The 17,024-nt window shown below is 42.6% G+C and overlaps 2 protein-coding genes across 9 annotated transcripts; both read left to right on the top strand.

Annotated features, from left to right (window-relative positions):
* The first annotated feature begins 86 nt into the window (after positions 1-86).
* On the top strand, positions 87-3,968 carry LOC115101231 (glutathione S-transferase kappa 1-like). Of its 7 annotated transcripts, none has more exons than XM_065007461.1 (9): positions 87-129; positions 841-865; positions 1,167-1,238; positions 1,347-1,411; positions 1,571-1,699; positions 2,172-2,317; positions 2,615-2,731; positions 2,906-2,999; positions 3,839-3,968. In XM_065007461.1, the coding sequence occupies exons 3-9, from the start codon at positions 1,201-1,203 to the stop codon at positions 3,880-3,882; spliced, it is 633 nt and encodes a 210-aa protein (XP_064863533.1). In that variant the 5' UTR covers positions 87-129; positions 841-865; positions 1,167-1,200; the 3' UTR covers positions 3,883-3,968. The 7 variants fall into 7 exon arrangements, with proteins under 7 accessions (XP_064863533.1, XP_064863531.1, XP_064863527.1 ...); XM_065007459.1 differs by having other exon boundaries at positions 1,330-1,411; XM_065007455.1 differs by having other exon boundaries at positions 112-129; positions 1,143-1,238; positions 1,330-1,411.
* Positions 3,969-4,072: 104 nt separating this feature from the next.
* Positions 4,073-13,048, top strand: LOC115101221 (tyrosine-protein kinase STYK1-like). 2 transcript variants are annotated; one of them, XM_029620548.2, is made up of 10 exons: positions 4,073-4,949; positions 7,074-7,129; positions 7,317-7,502; positions 7,791-8,162; positions 8,707-8,888; positions 9,003-9,083; positions 10,609-10,817; positions 10,909-10,949; positions 11,123-11,219; positions 12,366-13,048. In XM_029620548.2, exons 2-10 carry the CDS (start codon positions 7,075-7,077, stop codon positions 12,556-12,558), a joined length of 1,416 nt encoding a protein of 471 aa, XP_029476408.1. In that variant the 5' UTR covers positions 4,073-4,949; position 7,074; the 3' UTR covers positions 12,559-13,048. The 2 variants fall into 2 exon arrangements, with proteins under 2 accessions (XP_029476408.1, XP_029476414.1); XM_029620554.2 differs by having other exon boundaries at positions 4,073-7,129.
* The last annotated feature ends 3,976 nt before the right edge of the window (positions 13,049-17,024 follow it).

Below are 17,024 nucleotides of genomic sequence, written 5' to 3'. Positions count from 1 at the left end.
CTGGGCCAATTATGCGCCTCCCCATGGTCTCCCAGTAGCGACTGTCTGCGAAAGAGACTGGAATCGAACCAGGATCTCTAGTAGCACAGCTAGCAACTGCGAAAATTGAATTGATTATCTTGACAAAGGGTAAAATACTCACTAACACAGCTCATGAAACATGGGACCAGCACTTAACATGCCGCGTTTATATTTTTTCGTGGATGGCTGCAAACTATTATTAGGTCAGTGTTTTTTAAAATCAAAACAAGCAGAGCGGTAGAAGAATGTCTTGTGGTATAGGTACGGTGGTTCGTGACTGGCCTCACACTCCATCCAATACAGTAGGTGGCGTTGTATGCACCTATCATTCATTTAAGAAGAAGAATATAGAAAGTAAGCCTACACGGTTTTGACTAGATATAAAACAGTTTATGTCACAATTGACTAGAATTTACTTTTCGTAGCAGGGAAAGAGATCTTACGCAACAGGTTGGGAGAATTAGGTTAAAATTAGGAAAAGGATTAAGATTAGCTATGGAAAAAACTACTTTAGATGTACTTTAACACAATGTATCCCTTCTAATCATGACCCAGAAGCACTGGGCCCTAGACTGCAAGTTATTATATCCGGGTTATTTAAATTAGCTCCAGTTGAGTGTCTTTATCGTTAGGTTACATGTACCCTTGAAATAATAAACGAAAGAACAAAGTTAACAACTGGTTAGACTTTTGCACGGGTAATTTCAATGGACTCTTGGTGCATATGTGTACATTTCTAAACTTGAAAACAATCCGAGTGTAAAGTGCATTTGATTGTTTTCAATGGTTGAACTTTGACACAGTTTTTTCTTTTTACAGAAGGACAGCTGGCTGGTGGTCAAAGGTAACGTGCAAATAATTAATTTACTCCACAAAATAACGTTATAACTAAGTGTTTGTGGCTACAGGAACGTTTTTACTTGCAGTGCAATGACAATGTTACAGGTATGTTACAACTAGCTAACTGTATCCACACATTAATGATGTCCTGAATTATTATCCTTTTTAAATTGTGTGTGTGTATGTGTGTGTGTGTGTGTGGGGGGGGGGGGGGGTTATATTATTATTATCATAATCATATCATAATATTATTATCATAATAATCTTCTATTTTTTTTAAGTAATAAAAAAATAAAATCCTTCAGATGGCAAGTTCCAGGAAAGTGATTGAACTGTTTTATGACGTGGTCTCTCCCTACTCATGGCTTGGTTTTGAGGTTAGTGTCTTTACATTGTACATGTTTTAATTTCAGAGGTAGAGTTACATGCATTGATTAATCATTGTGCATGCATGTATCCGATCTTGAGGTCATGTGCCGTTACAGAAATGTGTGGAACATTGACCTTAAACTACGTCCTGCGTTCTTGGGTGGCATCATGCAAGGATCAGGTAAGTAGCTAAGACCAACATTACACAAACCAGGCTTCACAATAGGCTATGGATGGATTGTTATGTTTACATTGCACATGTTGTCAGTCAGCCATTAAGTCATTACGATGAGTCATCTGCATTGTGATGTAAAGTCTGTACTTTTATCCTGTATTCCAGGTAATAAGCCCCCAGGTCTGGTCCCAAACAAGTTCCTGTATATGACCACAGACCTGCACCGTCTAGCCCAGTACTTCCAGGTCCCCATCAGTCCCCCTGCTGACCCCTTTGAGGCCATGTTCGAAAAAGGTGCAACCCCCCTGCATCTTCTTTATGTAAATATGCCAGTAGCCTATTTTGCCAAGCTTATAACAACACTATTGGATATATGTTCACATAGAGTGGGAACAGCACTAATATGCCAGTACTGTTTCTTATATAGAATGTATCTTAACATATCTTAAAGATCAATGAAGCTTTCCTAATGTAGATCAAACAGCATCTTTTACAGGTCTTGGCCTCAGTGTAGTAGAGCAAGATTTGGTAGCTCAACATTCCATTGAGTACTGCTGTCTGTGGGGGACACTCAAGGAGAAAAACATCTGTGCTTTCAACATGTCTGTTCTATATTATCAATGAGCTTTTTCCCTATGAACCTAATACACTGCTCTGTATGGTCTCTATTAACCTTTTTGTGCCTCGCCGTCAAGCAAAATAAACTCCTTGCTGACCTCACGGTCACCACATTATTCTCTTGCAACCATGTATTTGTCTGTCCCAGGCTCGCTGTCTGCCATGCGCTTTGTGGCGGCGGTACAGGAGAGGGAGGTGGGAGGAGATAAGCAGGTAGAGCAGGTGTCACGGGAGCTGTGGATGAGGATCTGGAGCCAAGACAAAGACATTACCCAGCCTGCATCACTCTCTGAGGTACCAGGATGTACTCAAGTCACTGTAGCTTGAATTCAAGGCTTCTCTCCATTCATCATCTGTCTCGTGTTTTTCCCATGTGCCTTTCACATAATATCTGAAAAATGTGCATTTTACTAAAGTGTTAAACATGTGTTATCTTCCAACACTAATGACATTGTTCTCAAGATCACAATCCCTGAGTGCTGGAGGGCATAATCCTCCTAGAGCATTTTGAGATTGGGTCTGGTTAGATGGTGGCGTGACGGAGTTGAACATTGCAGGTTGTTTGTTTAATGTGATTCATGTTTTTTCCAGGCAGCCATGAAGGCAGGGCTCTCAGCCAGTGAGGTGGAAGAGCTGCTGAAACTGTCCACCTCTAAGGAAATCAAAGAGAAGCTGAAGAGATCCACCCAGGAAGCACTGGACCATAGGGTCAGTGTCTCCCCCTCCTCTCCCTGTTCCCTCCCAACCAACCCCACCTCATACATGTAGATGGTTTATATGGCTGTTAATGACAATAGCAGCCATCAGTGTGGGAGTGGACATCAGTATCAGTACATTCACCTCTTTCGCTATCTCACCTTGTCTCTGTACTCTCTACCTCAGGCCTTTGGTTTTCCTCTGGCTGTGTGTCATGTGAATGGAAAGGCGGAGGTGTTCTTTGGCTCTGACCGGTTTGAGCTCATTGCCCACTGCATAGGTGAGCCCACACTTCCTCTGGTATCATAAGGTGTAATGTTCCTGCATAAACTCCCACTTTGGATGCATCAGAATATTCACAAATAGCATATTATAGAATTTACTTGAACCAATATGACTTATCAATCCACCATCATACCAGGGCATGTAATGCTTAAAAACAAATTGGATGAATACAATATTTAGCTACAGAAGTGCCATTTCTTACCGATCTCTACATACTGGAGGAGTTACTGGCTAGCTACAGTGGTTAGCTTAGGTAACGAACTAGCCAAGTTGGTCGCGGGGCGCGCATGACCAGAATGACACATCGGCGAACCACCAAAGTCACACCCCAAATTGAGAAAGGGGCAGGGTTTGACCGTTTTGTGTCCAAAGTCAACCTTTAAGATGATAACAATTACCGTAGGCTATATACTTACAGCAATTTGGCATTTTACATAATTTAGCAGACGCTCTTATCCAGAGCAACTTACAGTAGTGAGTGCATACATTTTAATACTTTTTTTGTACGGGTCTCCTTGGGAATCGAACCCACAGTCCTGGCACCATTTTCTACACGGGACTGAAATCAATACTGTACATCTTATTGTAATACGTCACATGTCATTGTACACGTTTTATGTCATGCACCTCACAACCTTTTGATAGATGTATCTAGGTATGTAATCACTCAACTCAAGACCGTTATCATTATTGCATTATTGCTTCCTGGTTGCTAGATATGGTAGATTCTATTGTTTAGAATATTGGTTCCTATATCATTACTGTCATCTCTTTGAGCCCATCAAGATGAACCTCAGTGCAGACCTTATCCAATCATATCCTTGTGTCTTCTAGGAGAGAAGTGGATGGGACCCCAGCCTGCTGCTGCCAAACTGTGACTTGAAACATGAAACTGGGACGTGACTGGGACTTGAAACCTGTCACATATGGAATTCATTAAGATGAATACATATAATCGAAATGATTTTTGAAGTTGTCTATTTTCTAAATCGGACTGAAAATGATTATTTGAAATAGATAGATGACTGTCTTTTCACTAATAATTTTTACTGCCACAGAAAGAAACCTGACATTCATATTTAAGGACAAGCAAGGCTTTAGGAACATTAGTTGTGAGAGAAAATAGGGTGAGAGAAAATGCCAGATATGCGAAACAAAAGGAAGAGGACAGAAAATAGACTGGAAAGAAGTGGAAGAACCTGTTTCCCCAGGTCAAAAGAGAGATGGCGAAGTGTTAGCAAACACAACAAGAGTTTGACAGGTCAAGACAGAATGAGGGAAATAACTTATACAGAGGGGGAGAAATGGATCCACTAAACTGGTGTAACAACATTACGATAGACTCCCTGGATGAGGGAGAGGGGGAGAAATGGATCCACTAAACTGGTGTAACAACATTACGATAGACTCCCTGGATGAGGGAGAGGGGAGAGGGGGAGGAAATGGAGTGAGAAACGATGGGAGAGAAAGATGGATGTAGTGCAGGTGAAGAGGGCGGAGTTGAGACAACACTGAATGTATGACTTAGACAAACACAGAGCTACACAACACAGTTATCCCTGGAGCCTCACAATCCCCCTGAGAGGAGAGAGAATGGGAGAGAAACCACGACACTAACCCTGGACTACACACACTGACACACAACAGTAATACCTGGAGCCTGACAAACCCCCTGAGAGGAGAGAGAATGGGAGAGAAACCACAACACTAACCCTGGACTACACACACTGACACACAACAGTAATCCCTGGAGCCTGACAAACCCCCTGAGAGGAGAGAGAATGGGAGAGAAACCACAACACTAACCCTGGACTACACACACTGACACACAACAGGGAAAATGTATGAAATGTGTTGGTTTCTGTGACGGAAAGGGCCAAGGATTGTATCACTGGATTGTTAAGGTTTCTTAAGGTCTGAGGCACACACACACAGAGGGAGAGAGGTAAGATGACTACACTGTGTGTTTACTTTGTCTATGTGATTGTTTTATAATGATTTCTCTGAACTAGATATTGGTTCCATTACTGTATACTGTATATTCGAGATGGAGATTGTTTGTGTTCCTCTGCTGAGTGTGTTTTACCGGTTTGTCTATGGGTGTGTGTCATTGTGCTTTACCTGGTTGAAAAAAATGCAGCTGGACAAGTTAAATAATCACTGCACTGACACAAACATGTGATTAGGGAGATTTATTTTCCTTGTTCGTTTGTCTTTTGGAGGAGGTGTTGGGATAAAACAGAAGTCCAATTCCAGTCTTAATTCACATCACAGGATCTGATCTAGTTAGTCCACTATAAACAGAGGATCTGAAACTCACTATTACTGGCCATCACGTGAGGACGATGTTGTTCATCATTCATGTGATTCTTGCGTTCTTGTGTTTTAATGTTTAAGCAGGTTATGTGTGTAAGTGTGACCTTTCCTCATGGGAAAAAAAGAAACAGAGGATGTGTTACGTGAATATTCCTCTCCCAGGCACTGAGCTGTCTGCCACTGAAACCTTGTTTTAAACCTGATTGAACCAGTGATTCGTACAGGATTTCAGAAGCAACATGACTCGGTTGAAATGTGAAAGTTCAAGACAAAGTAAATGTGGGAAATCTCAGCACAGTTCCCCTGGGAAGGTCTACAAAAATGACTCAATGTCAACCATTTCATCAATTACATTGGTTATGCACTGTGATCAAGAAATGTAATGTCACCTCTTGACATACGGTACCAGTTTGAACACGCCTACTCATTCAAGGGGTTTTCTTTATTTTTACTATTTTCTACATTGTAAAATAATAGTGAAGACAAATGCTATTTTATATTTGAGATTCTTCAAAGTTGTCACCCTTTGCCTTGATGACAGCTTTGCACACTCTTGGCATTCTCTCAACCAACTTCATGAGGAATGCTTTTCCAACAGTCTTGAAGGAGTTCCCACATGCTGAGCACTTGTTGGCTGCTTTTTCTTCACTCTGCAGTCCAACTCATTCCAAACCATCTCAATTGGGTTGTGGTCGGGTGATTGTGGAGGCCAGGTTTTCGGATGTAGCACTCCATCACTCTCTTTCTTGGTCAAATAGCCCTTACACAGCCTGGAGGTGTGTTGGGTCATTGTCCTGTTGAAAAACAAATTATAGTCCCACTAAGCGCAAACCAGATGGGATGGTGTATCGCTGCAGAATGCTGTGGTACACATACTGGTTAAGTGTGCCTTGAATTCTAAATAAATCACTGACAGTGTCACCAGCAAAGCACTATCACACCTCCTCCTCCATGCTTCACAGTGGGAACCACACATGTGGAGATCATCCGTTCACCTACTCTGCATCTCACAAAGACACGGCGGTTAGAACAAAAAATCTCAAATTTGGACTCATCAGACCACAGGACAGATTTCCACCGGTCTAATGTCCATTACTCGTGATTCTTGGGCCAAGCAAGTCTCTTCTTCTTATTGGTGTCCTTTAGTAGTGGTTTAGTAGCAATTCAACTATGAAGGCCTGATTCACGCTGTCTCCTCTGAATAGTAGATGTTGAGATGTGTCTGTTACTTAAACTCTGTGAAGCATTTACTTGGGCTGCAATTTCTGAACTCTAATGAACTTATCCTCTGCAGCAGAGGTAACTCTAGGTCTTCCTTTCCTGTGGTGGTCCTCATGAGAGCCAGTTTCATCATAGCGCCAGATGGTTTTTGCAACTGCACTTGAAGAAACGTTCAATTTTCAGGATTGACTGACCTTTATGTCTTAAAGTAATGATGGACTGTTGTTCTTGAAGCTGGTTGAAAGAATGCCAAGGGTGTGCAAAGCTGTCCTCAAAGCAAAGGGTGGCTACTTTGAAGAATCTCAAATATAAAATATATTTTGATTTGTTTAACACTTTTTTGGTTTCTACATGATTCCATATGTGTTATTTCATAGTTTTGAAGTCTTTGCTATTATTCTACAATGTAGAAAATAGTAAAATAAAGAAAAACCCTTGAATGAGTAGGTGTCCAAACTTTTGACCTGTACTGTACAATGTTGTAACCTACAAGGCCTCATGTTTTACCCACTTTGCCTTGCTTTGTTGTTAGAATGTCTTCAATGTCAGAAGCAGACTCCCGCTGTCAACCAGGAGACACCATCTGTAGTAAGTGTTACACACACACACACCACGCAAGCACGCACGCACGCACGCACGCACGCACGCACGCACACACACACACACACACACACACACACACACACACACACACACACACACTACACATGCACACTACACACACACACACACACAGTTATCTTTCGTTGTCTTAATGCTCGCGTCTGTTCCTCAGATATCCGTGTGTACGAGCAAGAAGTGATCATCGTGCCCATCCTCCTATTGGCTAGCTTCCTGGTCGTGCTGGTCTTCATCATCCTGCTACGGTACTGTCCTGAGAAGGTGGACCGCATCCGACCACAGAACACTGTGGCCACGTCCAGATCACAGCGCTCCAGAAGACAACTGCACGGCATTGATGGTGAGTGTGTGTATGTGTGTATATTTGTGCTCAAGGATGTGACTTTGAAAGACTGTTTTCATAGGGAAATACTGTAGGTAATTTGAGGTAATGCATGTGTATGTTTCTGTCTAAGTCAACAACATAGGCTCTTATTCTATTTGCACAGGCTAGTAATGAACAGAATCAAACCTGTTATTATACTGTAGCTATCTACTTCTAAACTTCAGGCAATAACCTCTTCCTCTCTCTTCCCTCTCTGTCCTCTCCCCCTCCCCTCTCTATTCATCCTCCCCTCCCGCTCCGCAGCTCCCCTGGGTATCAACCCGCTGGAACATGAGACTATTGCTCTCGATACCCCCTCCTACTCTACCTTCTCATCAACTCACTCCCACCCCTCCTCCAACCGTCTCTCCTTCTCCATGAGGACTCCCTCTCTCCCCCCTATCCCCCCACCCAAGACCTTCATCCCATCCTCTCTGTCCAGCCCCCTGCCCCAGGCGTTGACACCTTCCTTCACCCCTATGGTCCAGCCCAGGGAGCTGCCTCGCCAGAGGCTGCCAGAGTCCTTCAACCTAGTGGCCTCGCTGCCCACAGCCTTCTCCCTGCGCTCTGACAAGGCTGTCTCTCTCTACAGGGCCCGCATGGACAACAGGAACGCTGTGCTCCGAGTGCTCAACGGTGAGGGGATGAAAAGCAGCTACTACTGAAACAAGCTATTTAATAATGGCTTATAAGCAGTGTATTAGCATACCAAAGTGGTGATATAGTCAGAACTCCTTAGGGTTAGGGTAAGGGTTAAAGTTAGGGTTGACATTAGTGTAAAGTAGAATTTGTGGCCAAAGCATGTTACTTCAATATTTTCCAGCATGGTCAAGAAGTGAGGAAACAGCCACTGTAAAGAGCCATTGAATGGGGGCACAGCGTCATTAGGCAGTTTCTTCCCTAGTTTCAATAGGTGTGGCTGGTGCTTGTGGATTGTTAGACAATCACCACCATAATTGCAGCAACTGTTTACTTTGTAAAACTGGTCTCTCTACAACCTGTTTCTCTGACCTCCCTTTCAGAAATGTAATTACCAACTGGTACAGCAAGTCTGCTTCAAGGCTTTGAGATACAGATAAAATATGTTCAGCCATAGCAGTTGTTTATCAAAGGCTTGGGAAGGCCATTTTCGCACAGCATGTTGCAGGCAATTTCATCTTCCTCTCCTCCTATCCCTCAGACTCTGCGAGCGCCACAGAGAGGCACAACTTCCTGGGCTTTGCTTCCTTCTTGTCTCAGTTGGGGCCACACCCCTTCCTACCGGAGCTTCTGGGCGTGGTCTCTCTGCGTGTGCCCCTAGTTACCGTTGTTGAGGAGCTAGAGAACAGAGATCTGCTCAGCTTCCTGTGGCGGTGCAGACAGGTAGGAACCACATTACCCATGAGGCATTGTCTCTACTAGCCCATTATTTATCGTACAATTAGGAGCTGTTTGTGATTTTGGGTATAAATTGATTCTCTTTGTGTGTTATGTCAGGATGGTGTGGGCGGGGAACCTCCATGTGAGATCACAGAGAGACGTATATTTACCATGGCCAAACAAGTAGCCTCTGCTCTGGTGAGTAAACTATGGTAATATGTTGGCTTAATGTGTTTCTGCCACAGAAATCAACATGTTTAAACCATGATAATGCCCCATGTTCAACCCATCAAACCATGAACCTGCCCCATGTTCAACCCATCAAACCATGAACCTGCCCCATGTTCAAACCATCAAACCATGATAATGCCCCATGTTCAAACCATCAAACCATGAACCTGCCCCATGTTCAACCCATCAAACCATGAACCTGCCCCATGTTCAAACCATCAAACCATGATAATGCCCCATGTTCAAACCATCAAACCATGAACCTGCCCCATGTTCAACCCATCAAACCATGAACCTGCCCCATGTTCAAACCATCAAACCATGATAATGCCCCATCATCAAACCATGAACCTGCCCCATGGTCAAACCATCAAACCATGAACCTGCCCCATGGTCAAACCATCAAACCATGAACCTGCCCCGTGTTCAAACCATCAAACCACTGTGGAGATTGTTAGACAATCACCACAATAATTCCAGCAACTGTTTACTTTTTAAAACTGGTCTCTCTACAACCTGTTTTTCTGACCTCCCACAGTTGCTTCCTGTGCTTATGTATTTTCCACAGTGGTTTCCTGTGCTTATGTATTTTCCACAGTGGCTTCCTGTGTTTATGTATTTTCAACAGGGGCTTCCTGTGCTTATGTATTTTCCACAGGGGCTTCCTGTGCTTATGTATTTTCCACAGTGGCTTCCTGTGCTTATGTATTTTCCACAGTGGCTTCCTGTGCTTATGCATTTTCCACAGTTGCTTCCTGTGCTTATGTATTCTCCACAGTGGCTTCCTGTGCTTATGCATTTTCCACAGTTGCTTCCTGTGCTTATGTATTCTCCACAGTGGCTTCCTGTGCTTATGTATTCTCCACAGTGGCTTCCTGTGCTTATGCATTTTCCACAGTTGCTTCCTGTGCTTATGTATTCTCCACAGTGGCTTCCTGTGCTTATGCATTTTCCACAGTGGCTTCCTGTGCTTATGCATTTTCCACAGTAGCTTCCTGTGCTTATGTATTTTCCACAGTGGCTTCCTGTGCGTATGTATTTTCCACAGTGGCTTCCTGTGCGTATGTATTTTCCACAGTGGCTTCCTGTGCTTATGTATTTTCCACAGTGGCTTCCTGTGCTTATGCCTTTTCCACAGTGGCTTCCTGTGCTTATGTATTTTCCACAGTGGCTTCCTGTGCTTATGTATTTTCCACAGTGGCTTCCTGTGCTTATGCATTTTCCACAGTGGCTCCCTGTGCTTATGTATTTTCCTCCTCTGCATTGATTTGGTCAGCTGAATTCCATGGTAGGTTTCCTGTATGTCAGTGTACTGCACCTGTCCTGTGTATTATGTACAGAAGAGGGAAAGGAAACAAGAGGACAAAGTCACTGTGGACTTTAGAGACTAATTGAATGAAAGGGAATAATTTACGAATGTTGAGATATGACACTGTCTCACAGCTTTAACCTCTGACCTTTGACCTCACGTTATCCCCTGTCATCCAATCAGGAGTTCCTCCACAGCCGAGACCTTCTTCATGGCAACATCTGTGCTCACAGTGTATTGGTCAGCCGGGAGCTGACGGCCAAGCTGTGGGGACTGGGCGGGGTCTACACCAGGAATACCCAGGGAGCTACTAAGACTGAAGTTCCCAGCTTGAAGAAATGGCAGGCCCCTGAGCTATTGGCTAGGAGGCCTGCCAATCATAGCAGTGACGTGTGAGTTACCCTACTTAGTCTATGCTGACATTTCAATCATTTCTCAAGGTATGCAAAATACACTGATACATGTTTGTCTTTCTCTCACTAGCTGGTCGTTTGGCATCTTGTTGTTTGAAATGGCAACCTTGGGTGAGTTACATGAAATCTATTCTTCTGACTTTGAGTGCCCCTTTTGGCCAATGATACACATAACAACCACTCTCATTTATTCTGATATAATCTCTTTCTCTGAGCTACAATCTCTAATTTGTGTCATTAACCTTTCCTTCTCTCCCCTCTTTCTCTCGTTCTCCCTCTCTCAGGTGATGCTCCGTTTTCAGATATCTCCGTCAACGAGCTTCTACAGTTTCACCAGAGAGGGAAAACACTGAGAAAGCCAGCCAACTGCTCCAACTCACTGTAACTATCCATTATACTGCACTATTATTATTGTGTTATTGCCAGGAGAAGGAGCTTCTTTAGACCGAGATCAAAGAGAAGACAGAGGAATCTAGTGCCTAAAAGCCTGTTTTAGTATGGGCAGCACCATTGAGGAATTTCACCATTTTGTAGTAGTCAAATGGATGGGACTTCCTATGGGTTAAGGAAGGGTCACATAATTCCATCCAGGTCTTCAGGAGAGATCGGTAAATTAAATATACCTGTGAGCAGGAGTGAAAGTAATACAGCGTCCCTGCAAAATAAATAGTTGAGGTACACCATACCGGTAAAACACGAATGAGCCTATCGCAATAATTCAAGCAAAATGACAAAACTGTAGGCTTTTCCACCACTTTATATCATTACCGAAAGTCAGAGACATGAAAAATGAGTGAACTGAATTGAAAACGGGTGTTATAGCCTACGCTCCAAAATTCAATGTTGTTCGACGAGAACACTGACATTTGTCAAGGCAGCGATGACTGTCCGACACCGAGACGAGCGAGGACGCATCATTTATTGCCTAATGTCATTACACTTAGTGGGGTTTGGTGTAACAGATTCACGTGCCTGGATAACCTAGTAAAGGAGCCCTTTGAAGTGATTGTTTGACAATCAGATGAAAACATCATGACTGGTTGTGTTTATGCTACAGTAGAAGGTAATACATTGTAAAAGTTCATTGACAAATCTTTAGTACTAGGCCCACAGAGATCCTAATGAATGAATAGGGGATTCTATATGTAATTAATGATTAAGGCCATACATAAAATTATTTATGCATACGCTTATAGGAGGTCCCGTACCAGGAAGAAATTAATTCTACTTTCACCCGTGCTTGTGAGCAAACATTCCATAACTGCAGGTAGCAGTAAATCACAAACCTAGGCTTTATACCTGTTCAAACAACACGCTCTAGGTGGCAGTGTGCACCCTTTCAGTTTGTTTACCAACTCATAGAAGTAGTAGAAGAAGAAAATTGACTAGCTCAAAATGGAGATGGCCTCAATGACGCTGCCCATGCTCTCACAGATGCCATAATGGGACAGACAGATACACTGTTCCCTGTCTTTATGATGGAGATATGCCTCTATTCCCCTGTAACCACGCCCACCCTTCTCACAGGTACTCCATCATCAAGGCCTGCTGCCAATGGAAGGAGCAGAATCGCGCCACGTTGGCTGAGGTCGACCGCAAGCTCCAATCAGGAGAGAAGAGTGCCAACGACAAAGTCCTCAAGGTGCCTGAGCCAATCAACATCGAGCAGTACCTGCAAGAGGCTGGATATGGGGAGTCCAACAGCTACACTGTTTTCTGAGTGGCGGCTGTGCCGTCCAATGAAATGCACTATGCCGAGGGACGACGGTGGATGTTTATATATGTATGCCTCCATTCATTTGTCACGCCCTGGTCTAAGTATTTTGTGTTTATCTTTATGTATTGGGTCAGGCCAGGGTGTGGCATGGAGTTTTTGTATTGTGGTGTGTTTTGTCTGGGGGTTTTGGTGTGTATGTTAGTGGGATTGTAGCTTAGTAGGGTTTTCTAGGAAAGTCTATGGCTGTCTGGAGTGGTTCTCAATCAGAGGCAGGTGGTTATCGTTGTCTCTGATTGGGAACCATATTTAGGCAGCCATATTCTTTGGTTGTATTGTGGGTGATTGTCCTTAGTTGTCCTTAGTGTCTTGATGTCCTTATTCGGTGTTAGTTTGCACCAGTTTAGGCTGTTTCGGTTTTCATTACATTTATTGATTTGTTGAGTTTGTGTTTGATTCGTGTTACGTTGTTTTATTAAACATGGATCGAAATCTACACGCTGCAGTTTGGTCCGACTCTCCTTCACCATTAGAAAACCGTTACATCATCACAGAAAGATATTCACTTCCTCCTGCACTTTTTCAGTCCCCTTCATGGGGGACTGAATTTTTTTGTACCATAGACTTATGATAAGTGTACTTGAACAGATACAATCGTTGAGTCAACTTCAGTTTGTAGATGATTGTGTATATCAGTGGAGGCTGCTGAGGGGAGGACGGCTCATAATAATGGCCAGAATGGAGTGAATGGAATGGTATCAATTTCATGTGTTTGATACCATTCCATTCACTCAATTCCAGCTGTTCCACTCCATTCCAGTCATTATTATGAGCCGTCCTCCTCTCAGCAGGCTCCACTAATGTACACTACCGTTCAAAAGTTTGGGGTCACTTAAACATTTCCTTGTCTTCCATGAAAACATACATGAGATGAGTTGCAAAATGAGTAGGAAATATAGTCAAGACGTTGACATGGTTATAAATAAGGATTTTTCATTGAAATAATAATTGTGTCCTTCAAACTTTGCTTTCGTCAAAGAATCCTCCATTTGCAGCAATTACAGCCCTGCAGACCTTTGACATTCTAGTTGTCAATTTGTTGAGGTAATCTGAAGAGATTTCACCCCATGCTTCCTGAAGCACCTCCCACAAGTTGGTTTGGCTTGATGGGCCCTTCTTACGTACCATGCGGTCAAGTTGCTCCTACAAAAGCTCAATAGGGTTGAGATCCGGTGACTATACTGGCCACTCCATTATAGACAGAATACCAGCTGACTGCTTCTTACCTAAATAGTTATTGCATAGTTTGGAGCTGAGCTTTGGGTCATTGTCCTGTTGTAGGTGGAAATTGGCTCCATTTTTAAGCGCCATCCACAGGGTATGTGTAAAGGGTGTCGTCATCGGATGAGGAATAATCGGACCAAAGCGCATCGTGGTAAGTGTTCATGCTTTTTATTTAAACTGAACACTATAACAAAATAACAAAGAGAATAAACGACACCAAAACAGTCCTGTCAGGTGCAGAAAACACTAAACAGAAAATAACTACCCACAAAACATAGGTGGGAAAAAGCTACCTAAGTATGGTTCCCAATCAGAGACAACGATAGTCAGCTGTCCCTGATGGAGAACCATACCTGGCCAAAACAAAGAAATACAAAACATAGAAAAAGGAACATAGAATGCCCACCCAAACCAAAATAGAGACATAAAAAGCTCTACGGTCAGGGCGTGACAGTATGGCATGGCATTGCAAAATGGACTTATAGCTTTCCTTCTTCAAGATCCCTTTTACCCTGTACAAATCTCCCACTTTACCACCACCAAAGCACCCCAGACCATCACATTGCCTCCACCATGACAGATGGTGTCAAGCACTTCTCCAGCATCTTTTTTTTTCTGCGTCTCACGAATGTTCTTCTTTGTGATCCAAACACCTCAAACTTAGATTCGTCTGTCACTTATTCCAATCTTCCTCTGTCCAGTATTCTTTTGCCCATCTTAATCTTTTATTTTTATTGGCCAGTCTGAGATATGGCTTTTTCTTTGCAACTCTGCCTAGAAGGCCAGCATCCCAGAATCGCCTCTTGACTGTTGAGACTGGTGTTTTGCGGGTACTATTTAATGAAGCTGCCAGTTGAGGACTAGACACTCTAATGTACTTGTCCCCTTGCTCAGTTGTGCACCGGGGCCTCCCACTCCTTTTTCTATTCTGGTTTGCGCCGAGTTTGCGCTGTTCTGTGAAGGGGGTAGTACACAGCGTTGTACAAGATCTTCAGTTTCTTGCCAATTTCTTGCATGGAATAGCCTTCATTTCTCAGAACAAGAATAGACTGACGAGTTTCAGAAGAAAGTACTTTGTTTCTGGCCATTTTGAGCCTGTAATCGAACCAACAAATGCTAATGCTCCAGATACCCAACTAGTCTAAAGGACAGTTTTATTGCTTCTTAAATAAGTACAACAGTTTTCTGCTGTGCTAACATAATTGCAAAAGAGTTTTCTAATAATCAATTAGCCTTTTAAAATGATAAACCTGGATTAGCTAACACAACGTGCCATTGGAACACAGGAGTGATGGTTGCTGATAATAGGCCTCTGTACGCCTATGTAGATATTCCATTAAAAATCTGTTGTTTCCAGCTACAATAGTAATTTACAACATTAACAATGTCTAAACTGTATTTATGATCAATTTGATGTTATTTTAATGGACAAAAAACAAGGACATTTCTAAGTGACCCCAAACTTTTGAACGGTAGTGTATATATTGTATATCAGGGATGGGCAACTCCAGTCCTCAGGGGCTTGATTGGTGCCACACTTGTGTCCTAGCCCCAGCTAACATACCTGACTCCAATAATCAACTAATCAGGATCTTCAGTTTAGAATACATTTAGTTTAATCACCTGTGTTTGCTGGGGATGGAGAAAAGTGTAACACCACTCCGGCTCCCGAGGACTTGAGTTGCCCATCACTGCTGTTTATGAAGGTTCACAAATCTCGTCTTCAAAATGATTGTGTAATAGGAGTAATAATATATGACTAGAATTCATTATTTTTGTTGTGATTTGAGGGACTGAAAGAACACATGGGTGGAGACACCAGGCTTCATTAGAGGTTTATAAGGTGTTTATAAGTTGTTTTGCGACACTTCATTTATCATTTTAAGTCCAAAAATGTATATAGCAACTAATGATTCTAGCTTTAATAAATATGTCTGTCTCATAAGTAGGGCCAGAGTTTAATTATCCTGCGGAAAAACTCAGGACCCTGGTTGCGCCTCAAGTTTGTTCTGGTCAGGTCATGTGATCATGAAACCTCCCGGAAGAGGAAGCGAAATCTGTCACTCCTTTTTTCTGGTTCATAAAAAGTTAATGAAATTAAGCAGACCAGACCCAGCTGCTAAATCCATGGAGACCGGAACTGTGGCCATTTTTGTTTTATCGTAAATGACCCAAGTGGGATATTTGGTACAAGCTATATGGAAGGTCAGATTTCAATGGTTGATGTTCTACTGTAAATGAGTACAAACTGAACTGACATTATTTGCACACTCTCCACAATGTGAATCAATGTAGAAGTTTACCAATGTCAATTAAAACCATTCACACTGATGCTTTTTCTCATCTGAATTGGTCAGCAGTACTCTGTTCCAGTGGCTCCCAAACCTTTTTGTCTTTTCAATTCTTTGCTCATGTTTTTCTACTTCTACTTAATGCTTTTCTACAAGCCAGGTGTTATAGGAGTTTGGCCTTGAATGATTGTAACATTGCGCAGTGAGAACCCTACAAGTCATTGAAATGCCACTATAGAGTCAAGGCTAATTATACTGAACAAAAACAGTTCATATGAGGAAATTAGTCAATTTAAATAAATTCATTAGGCCCTAATTTATGGAATTCAATTGAGGGGGAATACAGATATGGATTTATTGGTTACAGATACTTTAAAAACAATGGGCCTCAGGATCTCATCACTCATCATTTTTGTGCATTCAAATTGCCAATCGATAAAATGCAATTGTGTTTGTTGACCATAGTTTATGCCTGCTCATACCATAACCCCATCGCCACAATGTTGACATTAGCAAACCGCTCGCCCACACACCATACACATGGTCTGCGGTTGTGAGGCCGGATGGATGTACTGCCAAATTCTCTAAAACGACATTGGAGGCTGTTTATGGTATAGAAATTAACATAAAATTATTTGCTAACAGCTCTGGTGGACATTCCTGCAGTCAGCATGCCAATTGCACGCTCCCTCAAAACTTGAGACGTCTGTAGCATTGTGTTGTGTTACAAAACTGCACATTTTAGAGTGGATTTTTATTGTCCCCAGCACAAGGCAAACCTGTGTAACAATCATGCTCTTTAATTAGCTTCTTGATATGCCTCACCTGTCAGGTGGATGGATTATCTTGGCAAAGGAGAAATGCTCACAGGGAAATTTGTCCACAAAATTTGAGAGA

The sequence above is a fragment of the Oncorhynchus nerka genome, linkage group LG3 (genome assembly GCF_034236695.1).
Source record: "Oncorhynchus nerka isolate Pitt River linkage group LG3, Oner_Uvic_2.0, whole genome shotgun sequence".
Taxonomy (NCBI): Eukaryota; Metazoa; Chordata; class Actinopteri; order Salmoniformes; family Salmonidae; genus Oncorhynchus; species Oncorhynchus nerka.
The sequence above is the reverse complement of the archived record's forward strand: the minus strand, read 5'-3'. Positions and strand labels throughout refer to the sequence as shown.